Here is a 17,638-nt window from a genome sequence, read left to right on the forward strand (position 1 = left end):
CATTGTAGTTTCACTATGTTATAGCTAAACTATATTTTAGCATAATAATATAATACTAATACATTTCCGTTTCCAGTTCTGAACTCAGCCAGTGGGTGGAGCGAGAAAGTGCTCATTAGCACCTGCGGTCAAAATCTGAATATACACGTCCATTCTGCAATGGAATATGACACTCTCGGACTAAAGAACTTCATGTAAACAGCCATTTGTCTTAACAGTTCTGTAGTCAGAGCAGATAAACATCATATGTCAAACATATGACAGATAAAAATCATATGTCAACCTACAGATTTAATAATAGGAAACATTCATATGCTGCCACGTTTCCTTACTCTAGCTTCTCTGGGTCTGTCCGCGATGATTGATTAGCCAAAATAATACTATATTCAGATGTTTTAAGCTCAGTTACTTGACTTCACCAGCAGAGGTCAACGTCGATTCACGAACTATGAAATTACAAATTCACAAGTATTAAAGTCTATATTTTGAATTCATGTTGTGTATTTGCTTTAAAAAATGATATAAGTGTATTTCCAAAATGGATGTGCGGCTTACCAGCAGACATTTTGTTGTGGTAAATCTTCACATCCAGTTGTTCTGGTACTGCGAAAGTAAAAATAGTGAATATAAATAAAAACATAAAATAACTACAAAACTAAACAACAAAATAATTGTTTTAAGAGCATTAATATATTAAAATCATTACTCGTAATCATGTAAACTGGACATAAACAATTCAAAGACTAAGCAAACTACAAACCACACCACTTATTTACAACCGCATTACTACATGTAAACAAAACGAAAAAATAAGTTTAAATGCTCACTAAGTAGTCTAAATTGGGGCATTTTTTTTTTTTTTGTGGTGGTTTTTGTTATTAACATTTATTATTGTTTTTAAATTTAAAATTCATTATATCACACAAGTTTACTTAATGATCTGCTATATTATCACCATCTGCTGTTTTTTTTATTTGTGTATTTATTTATACAACCATTTATGTTTATATTTGCTGTTTTCTGTTGTCCATACTAAGCATTTCTTGCTGGTTGACAACAGAGTTTGGCTTTAAGCTGCTCCCACACCATTAAGTTGCTTTTATCCGTTTATGACTGATGATATGATGAGATTTTCTTCAATTTCTTGCTTTATTTCTTTTGTACAGAGATGCCCAAACTAGGGTCTGAATTAGGAAATTAGCCATTGCAATTTTAATGTTAAATAGTTTGGTATATTTATCTATGGCCCACAGCTACTGTATCAATGGTGTTTGGTTTTTGGCCCTCAATATGAACGAGTTTACTTTAGTATTAGGACTTAATGCAATACATAGGCTCACAGAGCGATGCCACATTCAGAATGATTTGTTTAATAATTAATTAAACCATTAAACCACTATCACACCAAGTGGACCTAATTTTCATTATCTTGCCTGGGGCACACCATCCTATGATCCTATGATACGATGACAAAACAAGATATGGCTTTAGCTATTAGCAAACATAAAAAGAAGTTAAAATATTGAAAGAAGCTTAGTTTTAGTATAGAAAATATAGACTTCTATACAGATATAATCAGATATAGATAGATCAGATATAATCAAAAATCCCTAATTACTACAATAAAAACAGTTGAGGTGGAATTCCATTAAAAAAACACAATTTCTACTGAGATTCTAAAAATGAAATCAGATCATATAGGAAAAATTGAAAGTTCAAATAAATTAAGTAATAACTTCCAAAAGGATTTCTAAATCCTGTGGGACAAAGTGAAATTCCATTAAAAAGATTCTGAATGCCCAATAGAATTTTTAAAAATAAGATTCTATAATCCTAAAGGATCAACTGAAATTCCAAAATGATTTTTGACAAGAGTTTTCTCCCATGCACTAGATAGCAGTATACAACTCAAGCTAGCAAATCAGATTGAAAACTACACTTCCCAGAAATCTGTCAGCGCGAGCACCTTGGTCTCCATGACAGTCTTGTTATTGTTGTTCAGCCTATAATGATGGATTGATGAAGAATACAGCTGCTTTTCATCTCAATAAGCCTTCTTAATAAATCCGTCGACGAAATGGTGGAATAGTCCGACTTTTTGTTGCATGTTCGCGGGCGGGTTTTTCTCGCCCACACCAGGTTTGGTAGTTCAGGCTCGGCCCAGTGCAGTGCTGGATGCTGCATATTTTCTCACATTTTTCTGAGCTGTGATACATTTTGTGTGGTCCGGACTGTGGGTGAAGCATGAGAGAGCAGCGGTGGTACAGCGGCCCGGTCCGGACACTGGAGGCTCGGAGTCGGATCACAGGCTCACAGACGGAGGAGATGCGCCTGTTGTAACAGCATCAGGAGGATGATTTCTCGATACAGCCGTCGGCCTGTATCTCACAACCTAGAGATGTGCGTATACATATCACACATAAACCATCTCAAGCTTCATATTTAGACAGCATTTTTGATGACTTAGTCGCATTGATAGCATATTAGGTAGTTACTGGGGACTAGTGTTTAAATACGTCTGGTTTATTTGTCAGTATGGTATGTAATGTTCTCATGTAATGTTTTTCGAACACTTCATTTTGAATAGGAGTCTGTTTGGTAGGGTAGATTATCAAATCGTTAGACTGACGGACGGATAGAAAGATAGACCGATGGATAGTCGTGTAATAATTCGATAGATAGATAGATAGATAGATAGATAGATAGATAGATAGATAGATAGATAGATAGATAATCAAATAAGATCTTTGATCATATAGGTAGATAGCTGTGAAGATATTTGGTTATATAAACAGAAACCTGGATAGAAAGATAGATAGAGATATAGATAAATTATCAAACATGAAGATCTATAGATAGATAGATAGATAGATAGATAGATAGATAGATAGATAGATAGATAGATAGATAAGCAGAAATAAAGGTCTAAAATAAAGATGGACAGATGAGAGACGGGTGGATAGTCAAAAATAAAGGTCTGTGTTCATCCACTAAAATCTTCCTCTTTCTCTGCTGGTTTTGGTAGTCGTGGTTTGTCCCGCAGTTGTCTGGACCAGCATCCTCTTCCAGAGGAGGCAGATGATGGTACTGCGCATTCCTCCAGACTCCTGCACAATCTACAGGAGGACATGTCCTTATACAGCAGGTAGATATTAAAGGGGTGTGCTTTCGTCACTGTATATATTGTGTGAATTTGTCACATAATGTCTATTTTAGACTGTAATGTTCACTCTTTCTGATGTGACGTTTGAATTTGTGGCAAAAAGACGAGTCTGTCTTTGTCTCCAGGTCTGAGGAGTCCTCTGCATCATCCGTCAGATCAGGATGTCAGACACTCACCACAGATGACACCGTTCCGTCTTGGTCTGGTATCCATAGTTACACAGGAACTGGCATCTCGACAGAACGCAGCTCTGTCTTCTCGTGGGGCTACGATGTGAGTTGTACAATGATGACAGCAAGTGTGAATCTTCGCAAATGCAAAATCACAGGGTGATGAATTTCAAGCTCATCTCTTTTTTCTCTCTCTCTCTCCCTCTCTCTCTCTCTCTCTCTCTCTCTCTCTGTTCCAACAGGAATTTGATAAAGCCGCTTCTAGGCAGGTCCAGCAGATGTTTGAAGAGATTGACGAACTGTTGTATGAAAGAAAGTGTGAAACTCAGCTTAAAGGACTCCAAGATGAGTGTCAAGAGTGGGCTTTCCGATTCCCTCATCTGCGGTACACACTTGTACACATTCACACAGTTTGTAGTAGGGCTGGGCGATATTGCAAAAAATATATCTTGATATCATGTTTCATATCATTCGGTATTGAAAGTATTAAATATTTTTTTAATAATACATTCAGGAATATTTTGATTTTTTTTTTTAAAGCACTTCATGTTAATTTACCAACATTGCTAAGGCAAATAGTTTTAGTAGTCAAAAACAAAACTAGTTAAACAAAATATCTGATCTCCTTAAAATAAAATAAACATAAGTGTTAAAGAGACTCCTAAACTTGCCACAGCCATATCACCCTGCAGCCCAAGACCGGTTAATCACTGAAGCTAAGCAGGGCTGAGCCTGGCCAGTACATGAGACCACATGGGAAAACTAGGTTGCTGTTGGAAGTGGTGTTAGTGAGGCCAGCAGGGGGCGGTTAACCTTCAGTCTGTTTGAGTTCTAATGCACCAGTAAAGGTGAAGACACTATACTGTCAGTGGATGCCATCTTTCGGATGAGACTTTTTTTTTTTCCGGTTTAACCGAGGTCCTGACTCTCTGTGGTCATTAAAAATCCCATGGCACTTCTTGTAAAAAGTAGGGGTGTAACCCCGATGTCCTGGCCAAAGTCCCTTGATCGGCCTTTACAATCATGGCCTCCTAATCATCCCATCCACCAAATTTGCTGTATCACTAGCTATGTTTCTGTCCAAACATGGGAATGAACTTTATGCACAAAACTGGATTATTGCATTAAAGACTTGCAAATAAAGCAGCGTTTCCATTCAATGAGTTAAAGCGAACAAAGTCGTCACTTACTGATTAACTGGCGCCAAATATCAACAATAAAAACTGAATTTACTGCGGTAGGAGAAGCTGCGTCAATCTTTTCTTCATCTAATAAATGACTTGCACCTCAGAAGGCAATCCTGATATGCAGTGAACGCGTGGTGGCGTTTGAAGGTGTCAGATGTGGAGCACAGGTGCTCTTGATTCTGGAGGTCATTAATGATATAAGAACACTAATACTTAAACGGTAAGGCGTTTTAGAATGACCAAAACAGCAGTTCAGATGGTTTACAGTGTGCTTAGCCTGCTGGTTTGTCCATTTACGCAAATTTTCATCATCACATGATCTCTTATAACAAAATCACATGACCTTTTTTAATGCGCATACTGAAATTTGTGGGTTAATATTGTTTTCATCGTAGTTTATGCGCATCTTTTCTTATCAAATAAAAAGTTTATCCTACTCAGTTATGCGCATAAGTTGTTTATTTATGTAAAATTTATGCACATCATGGCGTTTCCATCAACCGTTTTTTTATGCCCATCCAAAATGCACATAAAAATAGGTGGATGGAAACATAGCTACTGTCTCTTCACTCAACCAATAGCTGGTGTGTGATGAGCGCACTGGCGCCGTTGTCCTGTGGCTGCCCTCGCATCATCCAATTGGATCCAAGTGCACACTGGTGGTGGTGTGGAGAGACCCCCCTTATGATTGTGAAGCGCTTTGGGTGTATGGCCATACACAATAAATGCGCTATATAAATATACACATTACATTACAAAAACTTGGTGAATAAAACATCACAATGTGTGTGCAATGGGAAAGTGTATACCCTGAACAATCAAAGCAAACTTTAAGGTGTCAATAATAATGATACAGTAAATTTCAAATTAAATTTTGATAATCAAATCTGAGCTTTCAAGTAAAGGAACTGGCCATCATTATTCAAATACATATTGCAACTTTACAAATCATTAAGTTGGATGATTACGTAACCCCCTATGCTAAAAACCCTTTCGGATGGGGTACTAGTGGCTGGGATGCAAGAAAAGAAACACCAAAAAGCCACTCTGGCGACATCCTTACATCCTTTTTTATTTACAATGTTCTCACTGCTGCTAGTCCCCGCACTTATTTTTGCGTGTGTTGTTATTCTGATCTGAATTGACAAGCGTGAGTGTGTGGTTTCCTTCACCATTTTCAATGCATTTTATGCTCGCACTCCCCTGCCATCTTTCTGTAACTAGACGACCATCAACCGTTTTCTTGATGACAAACGGACAAACCATTGTTGCAGCTCCGATGCAAGTTTATGGAGAAAAGTAAAAAGCACCCAGTGTGTTTGGATGTGCTGTGTTTGTCTGCTTTTATTACTGAAATGTGTATATTCCATACAAAGTGGGAAGCAGATTGGTTAGTTGTACTTGCATGAATCGAGGTGCGCACGCGACATTCAGAAAAGTTTAGATGTTTTCAACTAGTTGCATTTGGAAAATGCACGCCTGTCATGTGTGCGCCGCTTGACTCGTGACTCCATTGGAAATGGCAAACTTTCACCGTACGCTAATTGGCATTGCTTTCAGGGTGCGCGCTCGGCAGCCACATTTTAATAAAACTATAGCACTTTACACTGAAACTTCATAGCAAACTTTTTTAATTGATATTGACAATGGTGTTCGGTCAATAAATACAGATTTTATCGCCCAGCCCTTGTTTGTAGTCTCTAGTTAGGGCCACTTCTCTTTATTGTTTAAAGTCTGTGTGAAATCAATATTTACAACGTTTATTTTGCTAGCGCACATTGTTATTCTTAATAATTATTTTTAGGGGTTTTTCACCTTTTTGTAAAGGACAGTAGAGGTTGCAGACAGGAAAGAATTAGGAGCAGAGAGAGGGGAAGGATCGGCAAAGGACCTCAAGCTGGGAATCGAACTCGGATCGCCGCGAGCACCATGGTGCTATATGCTGGTGCACTTAACCACTTTAGTTCCAAAGCCACTTACAATTGAGGCGGCATTCAGGGATTCAACAAGACGAGGAAATACACACAAGAAGTGCTAGTTTTATAAAGATACTGTTTGTGCTCAGAGAATTTAATGCTAGAGTTTGGAGAGGGAGTTTACATTTTTTTGAGAGAGAGAGTGTTTCTACAGGTGGTTTGTCAAGCCCACTCGTCTGTGTGAATCATACTTCATAAATGCACAATGCTGTTTTTTGTATGGAGTAATTGTAAAAGTGTGTCTGGTGCAAAAAGCAAATAAACATTGTACATTTTAATTTCACACAGACTTTAACACTATTTTGGGCATTTGTGTGTGGCAGGATTCTTGGAACGCAGCTGGTATGTCCTACTGATGAAGGATTCCAGTGGTACGCCACACCAGCTCAGACCCCCAGCCCCTCTAGCAGCTTCCAGAGCAAAGAGAACACTGCTAGCGAGTAAGTACAAAACCCCTCAGAGTACAGATATGAATACAACTGTGAAGTTTGGTGTTTGCCAGTGCTGCTAAAGTGGAAATTCATGACTTATTATGAAAATTTATGATTTATTAAACAGCCTTTGAAATGTATAATATGATTCAAATCAGCTGATACAGATCTCTGGAGGAAAAAAAACCCTGACATTTATGCCACTGTGTCTGTGGCAGGTTGTATGTTCAGGGTCGGAGGGCTGTATTGTGTCGGCCCACTGTGGAGGTGACCAACCCCAGTATTACAACCAGTGGTAACAGTGAAGATGAGCTGCCCAGTGTGATCGAGGCTGAAGGGCTGATAGAAGAGTATCTCGCCTACGACTGCAGAGATATGTGAGTGTGTGACAAATGGGAGTTTGCAGTTAAACAAAATTTATTTGAGATTGTTGTTGATCTATCTGTTTTGGTAGGGATGAAGAATGTGAACGTGAGTATGTGAGCAGACGGAGGAGGCGGAGGCGGTGCCTGCCCCCTGTCTCACCCTATCGATGTCGTCAGGAGGCGGTGCTTGATCTGCTGTTTGATGACGTATGGCGTGAGCTCATTGGCTGGATAGAGGAGCTTGTACGTAGACACTGGGATGGATTTGTGTTAGGTAAGATAAATTTGTCTAAATGTGAAATAATATTTATTTTTAGCACTCTTCAGTTTCAGCTTTGGAACAATAATTGATATAGAGTAATAATAATTTGAATAAAATTGAGTTATGTTTATAAGTTTAGATTTTTACTTTTTTTTTTTTCACCGTTTTTTTTTTTTATTAAAATACAGTAGAAACAATAATGTTGTGAGATATTACAATATAAAATAATGTATTTTTATATTTTAAAATAAAAATAAATATGTTACCACAAAGCCTTTAGGCTTCAGTGTTAATTTGATTAAAAAAATAATAATTCACAGTTGTTTAGAACAAATATTTTCATTTGGTGTGATTGAAAGTCAAGGTTATTCCAAACAAACATTGCGTTCCCAGTTTATTGGAATTTAAAACATTAGTATTGTGTTGTCTAAAAATTAATAGAAACATGTCTGTAAATATCACACCTTTTTATAATTTTTTACAGAAAAAAATCTTAGTCACATTGATTTTGTTTCTAAAAATGTCAATATTAGTTTACGGAATAATATTATATTATGAGAACTTTATTATTGTCTCCTATTTTTTTTTTCATTGCTGTATGTACTGTTTAGTTGTCTATGAGTACGTTTACATGGACCATCTGATGCGATTTATAAAGGGATTGGGGCAATATTTCGATTAAACTTTATCTTATGGAAACAATAATTTGATATTAAAAAATGCTCATAATTATAGTACACATAATCCATATTAACACGGGTGACATCAAAAGTATTTAGGCATGTAAACACCTTATTTGCATTTTTTCCGTTTTGACCCAAGTGCACGTGTGCTTGTGAGGGTGGCAATGCAGTGTGCCATCTGTGGAATGCACTTTCAAAACGGTTCTATGAGTGATATCCCTGACATTCTGAAATTTTCCCTCCACTCCATTGGCACAAGTGATTTCCAAAAAGCACAGAATACAGTACAACCATACAAAAGTGTTTTGCATTAGACATAAATTAATTAAAACAGCAGTCATGAACACATCTACTCTTTCTAAGTCCTACATTTGTGCTGTGAAGTGAGGCATGTAAAATATGGCAGTATTCGAAAGAACTATCACAGTTCTTAGGAAATAATGAAAATTGCATTAAAACAGGATTAAGAGCTTTGCTTGTGACATGTAAACATTATATATCAGAGCCCTTATTCTGATTATTGGAAATAATCAATTTATTTGTGCACATGTAAACGTAGTCATTGTTAAACATGATTTGAAAGCAAGAGTACGTCAAAAATTCTGGAGATCTGTGTTCTGATTGAAAATAACCTTTCTTTGAACATCTGTCCATCAGATGATGAGAAGAGTACCGTGGCCCTCAGCCCTGCATGTCCTGATCCCCAGAATCCATTCATGCTGCTGCCCAATGTCTCCACAGTGCTTCCTCCTCTTTCACAGACCAGAACGCAACAGCTCACGACAAACTTGCAGGCCCAGGTTGGTCAACCCCTTAGTGCTAAATCTTCTGGGTCTCTACTTTTCCATCTATGGAAGATGGCTGCAAGAATGATTTCATCTGAAATCCCATCTCACTGATGACACTTCCATTCCCGCCATCTGCTTGATGATATCCTCCAAAAATATTTGTAAAAATCCCATGGTCTTGGAAAAGTCATTTAGTTAGTTTAAAGGGCACGTATGATTAAAATCAACTTTTGTAAGCTGTTTGGATAGAACTGTGCATTGGTATAGTGTGTCCATGGTCATATTGGGGTGATATAAAGATAAATCTCTTTTCTAAAATCACCTTATGTTAAAATAGGATCCAAATTTCTCCTATTTTGAGGTCTCCCGCAACGTGATGTAGTAGTGCGGTTTCCCCGCCCACCAAATTGATTGACAGCCACGTATTAACATGTCTTTGTAGTAACCCGTACAATCATATCAACAAGACAGGGCGTGTGCAAAGCAACTGGGATAAAAAGATTTATTCGGCTCGCTGTGATCATCAATCATCATCAAATGTGATCAAGAATGAGTTTTACAAGCTTAAGTGTTTTTAAAACAGTGCATGTTTGTAGTGAATTACAGTGATTTTACCAACTTTACTTTATCACAGCTGCATGTCTGTAAAATTATAGAAGAAGATGCTTCAATCCCGGTTTGTGGACGTTAAATCAGGTTAGGCGGAGATTGAGGCACACTGACAGGCATGTGGGAATGGTGGGTGGGAAGTTCTAGCATTAAAGGCACAGGCAACAAAAACAGCTACATTGTGTTCAGAGCAGAAAACTCCAATATTCTGAAAGGTATAATAAATAATCTGATGGGTGTTTTGAGCTGAAACTTTACAGACACATTCTGGAGACACAAAAGACCCATCTTAAATCTTGAAAAAGGGGTAAAAAAAAAGGTGCCATTTGAATTAAAGTGGTGCGATTGCTCTATTCATGCAGTGCGCTTGAGTAAATATGAACGCTGCCAAAAACAGGTCATGATGTTGTAAGGTGCAACCTTAAATATGACAGAATGCTCAAAAATAGCTGTTTGGTTTTCGTAGTTGCTGTGTTGTTGCCCACAACAGTTCAATACACAAAAAAAAATTATATGGCAAAAATTTACGACAAATGTTTTTTTATGTTACTTTAATTTATAAGTTAATAAGCTGAATGTAAAAATTTTAGTTGAGATGACCAGAAAAAGTTATTTGATTCAGCAAAAAAAAAAAAAAATTAATGCAGTAAAATATTTTTTTACAGTGTACATGTGTCAGAAACAGATCTTCATTTGTGTGTTTGACCCCAGTATTTCTGGCTCTGTTCTGAGTCCTTTACAGTTGATTAGCATTTCATGTGTTCCCATCTAATAAAGTTATACTCGCATCTTCTTAAACATGATCAGCACACAGCATTGTTTTAGAGGTTTGGTACAATATATTGCAAAATATTCATCATAAAAGGCATTTTTGTAAATTGTTGCATTCTGTGTTGAAACGCAAAGCCAACCAGGAGCAAGTGTTTAATATTTTAGTTTGATCCAAAGCAAATGAACCAAAAGAACTACAGTAGAAAGAACTAAAGTTCCCCTTCATAGTATAACATTGACATGTTTTTTTTTTTTTATCAACTAAAATTAAATATTGGTTTTACTCTTATATAATATAATATAAATATAATATAATATAATATTGATTAGAAATTACTTTAGCCAGAAACTACAGTTTAAGAAACTGAAAAATTCACAAATTTCTCAGAAGCTCTGGGAATTCTGTCGCTAAGTCTAATCACTGTGGAAAGATCTTCATTGTTTTGTGTCCTCTCTCATCTATACACATGCACACCCACTCAAGTACACACAAGTGTTGTTTTTTTCACTGCTGTCAGCATCTGTCTTTTCAGCTTTCGCCCCAGGCTTTCAATTCATTAACTTTTTACCTCCTTTTTTTCTGTGTTTTCTTCTCTGTCCCTGTTTCTGCCTTTCTGTCCAATCATCATTCTGTCTGTCATTTGCATTCTCCCTTTCTCGTTCTATACTTTCCCTCCATTTTCTTCCTAAAGAGCTCAAAGTCATGGGGTTCAAAGCACAAGTCAAGACGGAAATCCAAAAAGCAGAGAAAGTCATCGACTGTATGTAACTTTACGCTAATAACAACACTTTAAACAGAGAGGGCGAGCGAGAGTGTTTCTGTCTGTGGACCCGATACTTTCACACTCTCTTTCTTTTTAACACACACATCACATTTCTAACAGCCTTTTAAACATGACTTCACTTTTAGTTGCTGTCTCTGTTTTTTTTTTAATGCAGTGGATGTGTTTATAATGCTTGTTTTGCACTCTGAGTTGTTTCTATTCTCTTTGTTTAGTTTTTTCCACTGTCTTTTGTCTGTTTTCACACATCATTGCATGCTGTACGAATGATGGATGTCAGATGCTGTGAAGGCCATCATTTTTTTATCAGTGAGATAAACATGCATTCTAGGACATAAAATGAAAACCTGAATTAGTTTAATGTTTTCTCTGTCTTCTTCTCTCTGTCTCTGTTTCCACAGACCAGTCGAGTGCCTGTAGGACCGGCGGTCGCTCATCACAATCTCAATGACCTCATCATGATACATGGCATTCCACTGCAGCAAAGGAACCTGGGAACTCTGGACCGATTAAATCAGTATGAACCACACAGAAACACAAATTGATACAGTCTTTACTGTCTGATTATATAGCATTTTGCTTGTAGGACTGTGCAGTTCTTATCATCTTTGATAATATCTAAACTATTATGTTAACATTATGCTTTTGGTATTTTGCTTACTCTGCAATTAACAAAGTAAAACATATCCAAAACATCAACTGCATGATGAAGACCATTAGAATGAAGTTAGAATAACATTATAGTTAAATTGATCAAAACCCTGTAGGATTTTATATAATTTTGAACAAATGGTGCAGTAAGTGATCACATAAGCATTTGTGTTTGGAGTTTGCATGTTCTTGTGAGTTTCCTCTGGGTACTCCGGTTTCCCCCACAAGTCCAAAAATTGGTATAGGTGAATTGGGTAAGCTAAATTGTCCATAGTGTATATGTGTGAGTGAGTGTGTATGGATGTTTCCCAGTGATGGGTTGCAGCTGGAAGCGTAAAACATATGCTGGATAAGTTGGTGATTAATAAAGGGACTAAGCCGAAAAGAAAATGAATGAATGAATGAAAAATCCTTTTTTCAAAGTGTCTTAAGTCTTAAAACGTCTTAAATTTCAAAATTCATTCATTCATTCATTCATTTTTTTTTTTTCGGCTTAGTCCCTTTATTAATCTGGGGTCGCCACAGCGGAATGGACCGCCCTTCCAGCCGCAACCCATCTCTGGGAAACATCCACACACACTTATTCACACTCATACACAATGGATAATTTAGCCTACCCAATTTACCTGTACCACATGTCTTTGGACTGTGGGCGAAACCGGAGCACCCAGAGGAAACCCACGCGAACGCAGGGAGAAAATGCAAACTCCACACAGAAACGCCAACTGACCCAGCCGAGGCTCGAACCAGCAATCTTCTTGCTGTGAGGCGACAGCACTACCTACTGCGCCACTGCATTGCCAAAATCTAAATTTTAGGCCTTTAAAAAGTCTTCAATTCACTGAAATAATGTGTTGTCGGTCTTAAATCATGTAAAGCTACCCAATCGGGCCAACACCCATCCAATCACTATCATTCCATCTCAATAAAAGTTTTAATTAAAGTTGCTTTGTTAACTCTCTTATTTTTTAACTTGTATGGTTTAATTATCATCCTTACAAAAAATTAGTTTTTAATGTTTTAACTGAGCCAAAATCCTTAGCATTTAGCCTTGTGTAAGTCTGAAACTTCATTCATAATGGTCTTAAAAAGTCTTAAATTTGACTATATTAAACCTGTAGAAACCCTGTTTTTTTTTTTGTTTCATTGATGAAAATAGTTTCACACATGCTGGAGCTAAACATTTGTGCATCTCAGAGCAATATTTTGGTGTTTCGTTCCTGAATGAATAATTAGGAAATTATAATTGAGGAAAAAAATGAATGTTTCATTAATAAAGACAAATCAAATCAATTGAATGACAGATTATAAAATTATCAGGTAGTTTTTTTTATCAATTAATTACAAGAATACTCATATTGCTTGTGTTAAAGACTAGAGTGATTGGATTATAATTTTTTTTCTTTGCAACCAGTAAAAACCTCCACAATCAAATAACTTGTTTATTTTTTGTCTTTGCATTATTTTCCAATAATTAGTCTTTTTATTTACGCTACAAACATTTGTAGAACATCATTTCTTTTACATGTTTCTGTAGATGAACTCAAGATGAAATGCATATGCATCTCGATTTCTTCTCTATATGAATTTTACTTTCTTTGAATACTTGAATATTTTCTTTGACAGAGAATGTCCTCTTTCTGTCTGTGGGTCTGACTGTAGGGACTCTGAGGAGAAAGTGTCTCATCGTCCCGGCTCTAGTGCGATCCCTGCCGGTAAACCCCGGCCCCGCAGGGCACTGGATCTAAGCACCTCATCTTTGACTCGCCCTCCTCAGTCTGCACGGCGACGGAACCCACCTCCTCGCAATCTGATGCCAATTACGTCCAGCGTAACCCAGCCAATCACAACCATGGAGGAGGTGGTCAGAGGCACTAGACTGTAAGACCATCATTTAATTCCAGTGCTTCAGTATATTTTTTTACACTAAAACAATTATCTCATAATACTGTGTGTGTTTGTGTTTCAGGACAACTCCCAGTGATCGTTTGACTTCACCTCCAATGCATCTCAGTAGAAACACACTCCTTCCTCCTATTGGCACAGGAGACACAGACCATGTGTACTCCGGACAACACACACGGCTCATACAGGTGCTTTAACTACACAATAAACCCAATCAGATGGTAGTAACAAATCCCAGCAAACAGTTTTTTTTATTTAATAGGCATCTAATAGGCATCTAAATGTAGACAGCTTGGCTAAAACCTGTCAGTGAAAATCTAATAGACATCTAAGAATAGCCCAAAACTAGACCAGTCGTCAAATAAACAGATTAGACAGACTTTACATGTGTAGTTTTTTTCTGTTCATTTGATGACTAGTCTAGTTTTGGCCTTTTCTTAGATGTCTATTAGATTTTCACTGACAGCCCAAATTTAGCCTTGTTTTAGCCAAGACGACTATGTTTAGATGTCTATTAGACATCATTTAGAAACAAAAATGCTTGCTGGGAGGTCTAGTTCTTAGGATGTTTCCAAGATGAATCGTCAGTATTTAGGTTGCCGTTGTGTTGTAAAAAACGATGTTGTTTGCATTTAAGACTACTGTACAGTATTGTTAAAAAGTAAGGGGAAAATATGAATTTATAATATTTCTGAGAAAAAGATCAATAATTTGAGCAAAAAAAAAGTCTAAAAATTGAAAATAGAGTTAGGAAAAATATATTATTTTGTTTAACACGTGACTAAACATCTGGAAATCCATAAAAACTAAGTGATCTCTTATATTTCTATATATACATATACATGCATTTGTATTATTTAGGATTTATGTCTATAAACCTGTATTTCCAGAAGCAGAGAGGATCCTCCAGTCGTGCACACAGTGCAGTGACAGATGAGGGTATCAGTTTGCAGCCCAGAGACAAACTACATCTGCTGGACGTGTTTTCCAGACCCAACACCACACACACCTTTAGGGTAAATCTCTCTTGCATATAGAGAGACAAGAAGCAAAGAGCAGTAACTTGTTGGTAAACTTGCAAACTGGGTGTGTTGTGTTCAGTTTAACAGTCCAGAACAGTCCTTCTAATCACTAAACATGGAAATTAGCATAAAAAAAATTAGTTTGGTGTTTGTACAACAGAGCAAATGGAAAGAAGGTTATCTATTGTATTATATCTCTGTGTATAAAGGCTAGTTTATACTTCTGAAATTTGAGTACATGTGATAGGATTTATGGATGTATTGATCATGGGAAAATTTGCTTTGCAGTCAGACACCCCTTATCACCGTTCATTCACTGGGATAGACAACATCGGGCAGGGTCGACCTGGCAGGGCGTCTGTTGGCGTAGGTGTGTGCAGACAAACACACATCATCAGACTTGTGGATGAAAATTTGTTTTATATAAACAATCCCACTGACTGTGTTTGGGCCTTTGAGTGCAGATTCTCTGGGAATTGGTGTGACTGGAATCAGTTTGGGCATCAGCAGCTCCTCCTTTATAGACTCATTTTCCCATCATCCAATTGGTCATTTCCCCATCGGGCACGAGGAGGAGCCAGATGCAAAAGCCTCAGGTCAAGGTCAGTGAGAATCAGTTCAATTGACTTTATTTTGCATGAATTTTAAACTGAAAGTAAAAACATACCATGTTTGCCTGTTCTGAAGAAATACCAGTAGTTTCATGTGAACTATTTTCAACTTAATTTCAACATTGGAACTTTAAAATCAGTTTTTAAAAATACATTTTAGAAGGTAATTTATTCATGTGATGGCATTACTTCAGAAATCATTTTTATATACTGATTTGGAGCTGAAAATAGCATTTATTATTGTTATTATTGTCATCATAAATGTAGAAATCATGTGTGTGGGTAATAATATAAAATATTTATTTGATAATATTATAATATTATACTTAAAATTAAGTAATTATATTAATTTTTTAGCTAATTTTGAATATTTGTCAAAATATACTATGTCCTTCAATCTATGGGTGGAAAGGAAGCTTGTTTAAGCTGAAGTAATTGCATAAAAAGTGAAAAAGAAAAATATAATAGGATTTTCAGCAGCCTCGCAAGCAATGTAATAGGATTTTTGACTGAGCTCCTCAAATTTGCCCTTTCTTAGTGTTTATGAATATTACATCGTTTCTCACTTTTAAGAGTAATGATGAAAGACTGAAATGTAGTTAGGAAGTCATTTATTATTCAGATTTATTATCAATTTATTATTTAATATCAATGATAAATTAAAAAGTGTCGGGCTCCAACTCAAGTGTACTAAAAGTTTAAACTTTTCCTTAAAATTTAACATACAAAATCATACAGATCTCCCAGGAAATATATCTTATGTACTTGCAGTGCTTTTGGACTACAAAAGTAGTTGTAATTTATACTTTGTATTTAGAAACTCTTGAATATTAAACATAGATACTAACATTACTGGATGACCATACTTTTAGTAATTTATTAATTTTTATAATCGTTTAGAAAGCAACTGCTAAGTAGACTTGACCATATTTAATAATAAAATATATTGTTTGTGTTAATAAACATGCATTGTATTGTTCTTTAGGGAACTTAAAATATAGTGAATAATTGTTTATTATTTCATCTTTTTGAAGGCCTTTTAGGAATATTCACATTGTTGTTTTGAAAGTGGTTGTTCATCACATTTATAAACATTTCCACGTTTTTATCTGGCAAGATGAACGAGTAACTGATTGAAAATGCTCTGATTCTTTATATAAGGCTGATATTAGAATCAGGTTCCTTCTGTTAACACAAATGAATGAAATTATGCTCGTGATGAAAAACTATTACCTATTGTGCTAATAATAATTTTGCAATTTAATTATTTTGAAACATTTGTTTACACTGAACGTTTGTATACGGTAAAGCATTGCAAAATTACAGGGTGTCCGCAGAGTCTTAAAAAGTATTAAAAGTTAATAAATCAATGTAGAGAAATTTAGGGCCCTTAAAAAGTATTAAAAAGTCTTAATTTCTATTTTGCAAGGTATTAAATTTTGTATCATTTTTGATTATACAATGTATGGGTGTATGCTAAAGTCTGCCTGAATTAAATCTGGGAATATAATGATGCCGTGTAGCTTATGAAATCCTTCTAGATTTGACAACATGCTGCTTTGTTTACTGCAGTAACCAAGGCAACACCATTATTTCTGCAGTTCTATAGGCGCCAGTCTGTTGAATTAACTAGATTTAATAGATTTTTACTCAGTAAATGAACAATGTTTTAGTTACGAATTAGTTTCTTACATTAATATTTAGTAAATATACTGTAAGTTAAAATCTCTCCAGTGTTTTCTCGGTTGAAAAGTGGTTATAAGGTCTTAAAATGTATGGAAATGTCTTAAATGGTCTTAAAAGTCATTGAATTTCACTCTCTGATTCCTGTATATACTCTGAATTAAAATAAAGTTATTTTTGTTGTTATACAATACATGTTAAAGTAACTATTTTGGAATCTCATGTAAATACTGTAATAATATCTTATATTGTGGTTAAAAGCTTCAGGAAATCATTCAGAACATTTGATAGGGTCATATTTCTGCAAGAAAATAAAGGGACTTTTAAATATATAGTGTTCAGACGTTCTCTCTTTCTCTCTCTCACTTCCAGCACGCTCGCATAACAGAGGTGGTTCAACGGCACGCAGTAGCAGACCAGGGCTTTAACACAAACACACGTAAACACATACACACACACAAAATCCCCCTTACCTTCTTGAACCAAACTCACCTCAGCACTGACGCAACTTTTCAGTACTGACAGACACTTTGTAAGTCTGCTGGACTTTTGTATGACGCGCTGTTTGAGCGTGGACCT

At 36.2% G+C, this 17,638-nt stretch overlaps 1 protein-coding gene across 3 annotated transcripts in view; it reads left to right on the forward strand.

The window, feature by feature from the left end:
- Window positions 1-1,942: 1,942 nt before the first annotated feature.
- The window catches only part of fam149b1 (family with sequence similarity 149 member B1), an 18,522-nt gene continuing 2,826 nt past the window's right edge, over window positions 1,943-17,638 (forward strand). Inside the window, exons 1-16 of one of the 3 annotated variants that reach the window (XM_056476975.1) lie at window positions 1,943-2,400; window positions 3,026-3,145; window positions 3,289-3,436; window positions 3,576-3,718; window positions 6,820-6,936; window positions 7,146-7,304; window positions 7,382-7,566; window positions 8,895-9,037; window positions 11,098-11,166; window positions 11,589-11,704; window positions 13,501-13,719; window positions 13,808-13,931; window positions 14,634-14,759; window positions 15,054-15,135; window positions 15,230-15,367; window positions 17,432-17,638. The exon at window positions 17,432-17,638 is cut by the window's right edge and continues 2,826 nt beyond it. In XM_056476975.1, coding sequence (XP_056332950.1) covers window positions 2,354-2,400; window positions 3,026-3,145; window positions 3,289-3,436; window positions 3,576-3,718; window positions 6,820-6,936; window positions 7,146-7,304; window positions 7,382-7,566; window positions 8,895-9,037; window positions 11,098-11,166; window positions 11,589-11,704; window positions 13,501-13,719; window positions 13,808-13,931; window positions 14,634-14,759; window positions 15,054-15,135; window positions 15,230-15,367; window positions 17,432-17,487 — 1,992 coding nt within the window. In that variant the 5' untranslated portion in view covers window positions 1,943-2,353 and the 3' untranslated portion in view covers window positions 17,488-17,638. The remainder of the gene's footprint in view (window positions 2,401-3,025; window positions 3,146-3,288; window positions 3,437-3,575; window positions 3,719-6,819; window positions 6,937-7,145; window positions 7,305-7,381; window positions 7,567-8,894; window positions 9,038-11,097; window positions 11,167-11,588; window positions 11,705-13,500; window positions 13,720-13,807; window positions 13,932-14,633; window positions 14,760-15,053; window positions 15,136-15,229; window positions 15,368-17,431) is intronic. The other 2 variants (XM_056476977.1, XM_056476978.1) reach the window with 2 other exon arrangements.

This window comes from Danio aesculapii, chromosome 17, assembly GCF_903798145.1.
Source record: "Danio aesculapii chromosome 17, fDanAes4.1, whole genome shotgun sequence".
NCBI lineage: Eukaryota > Metazoa > Chordata > Actinopteri > Cypriniformes > Danionidae > Danio > Danio aesculapii.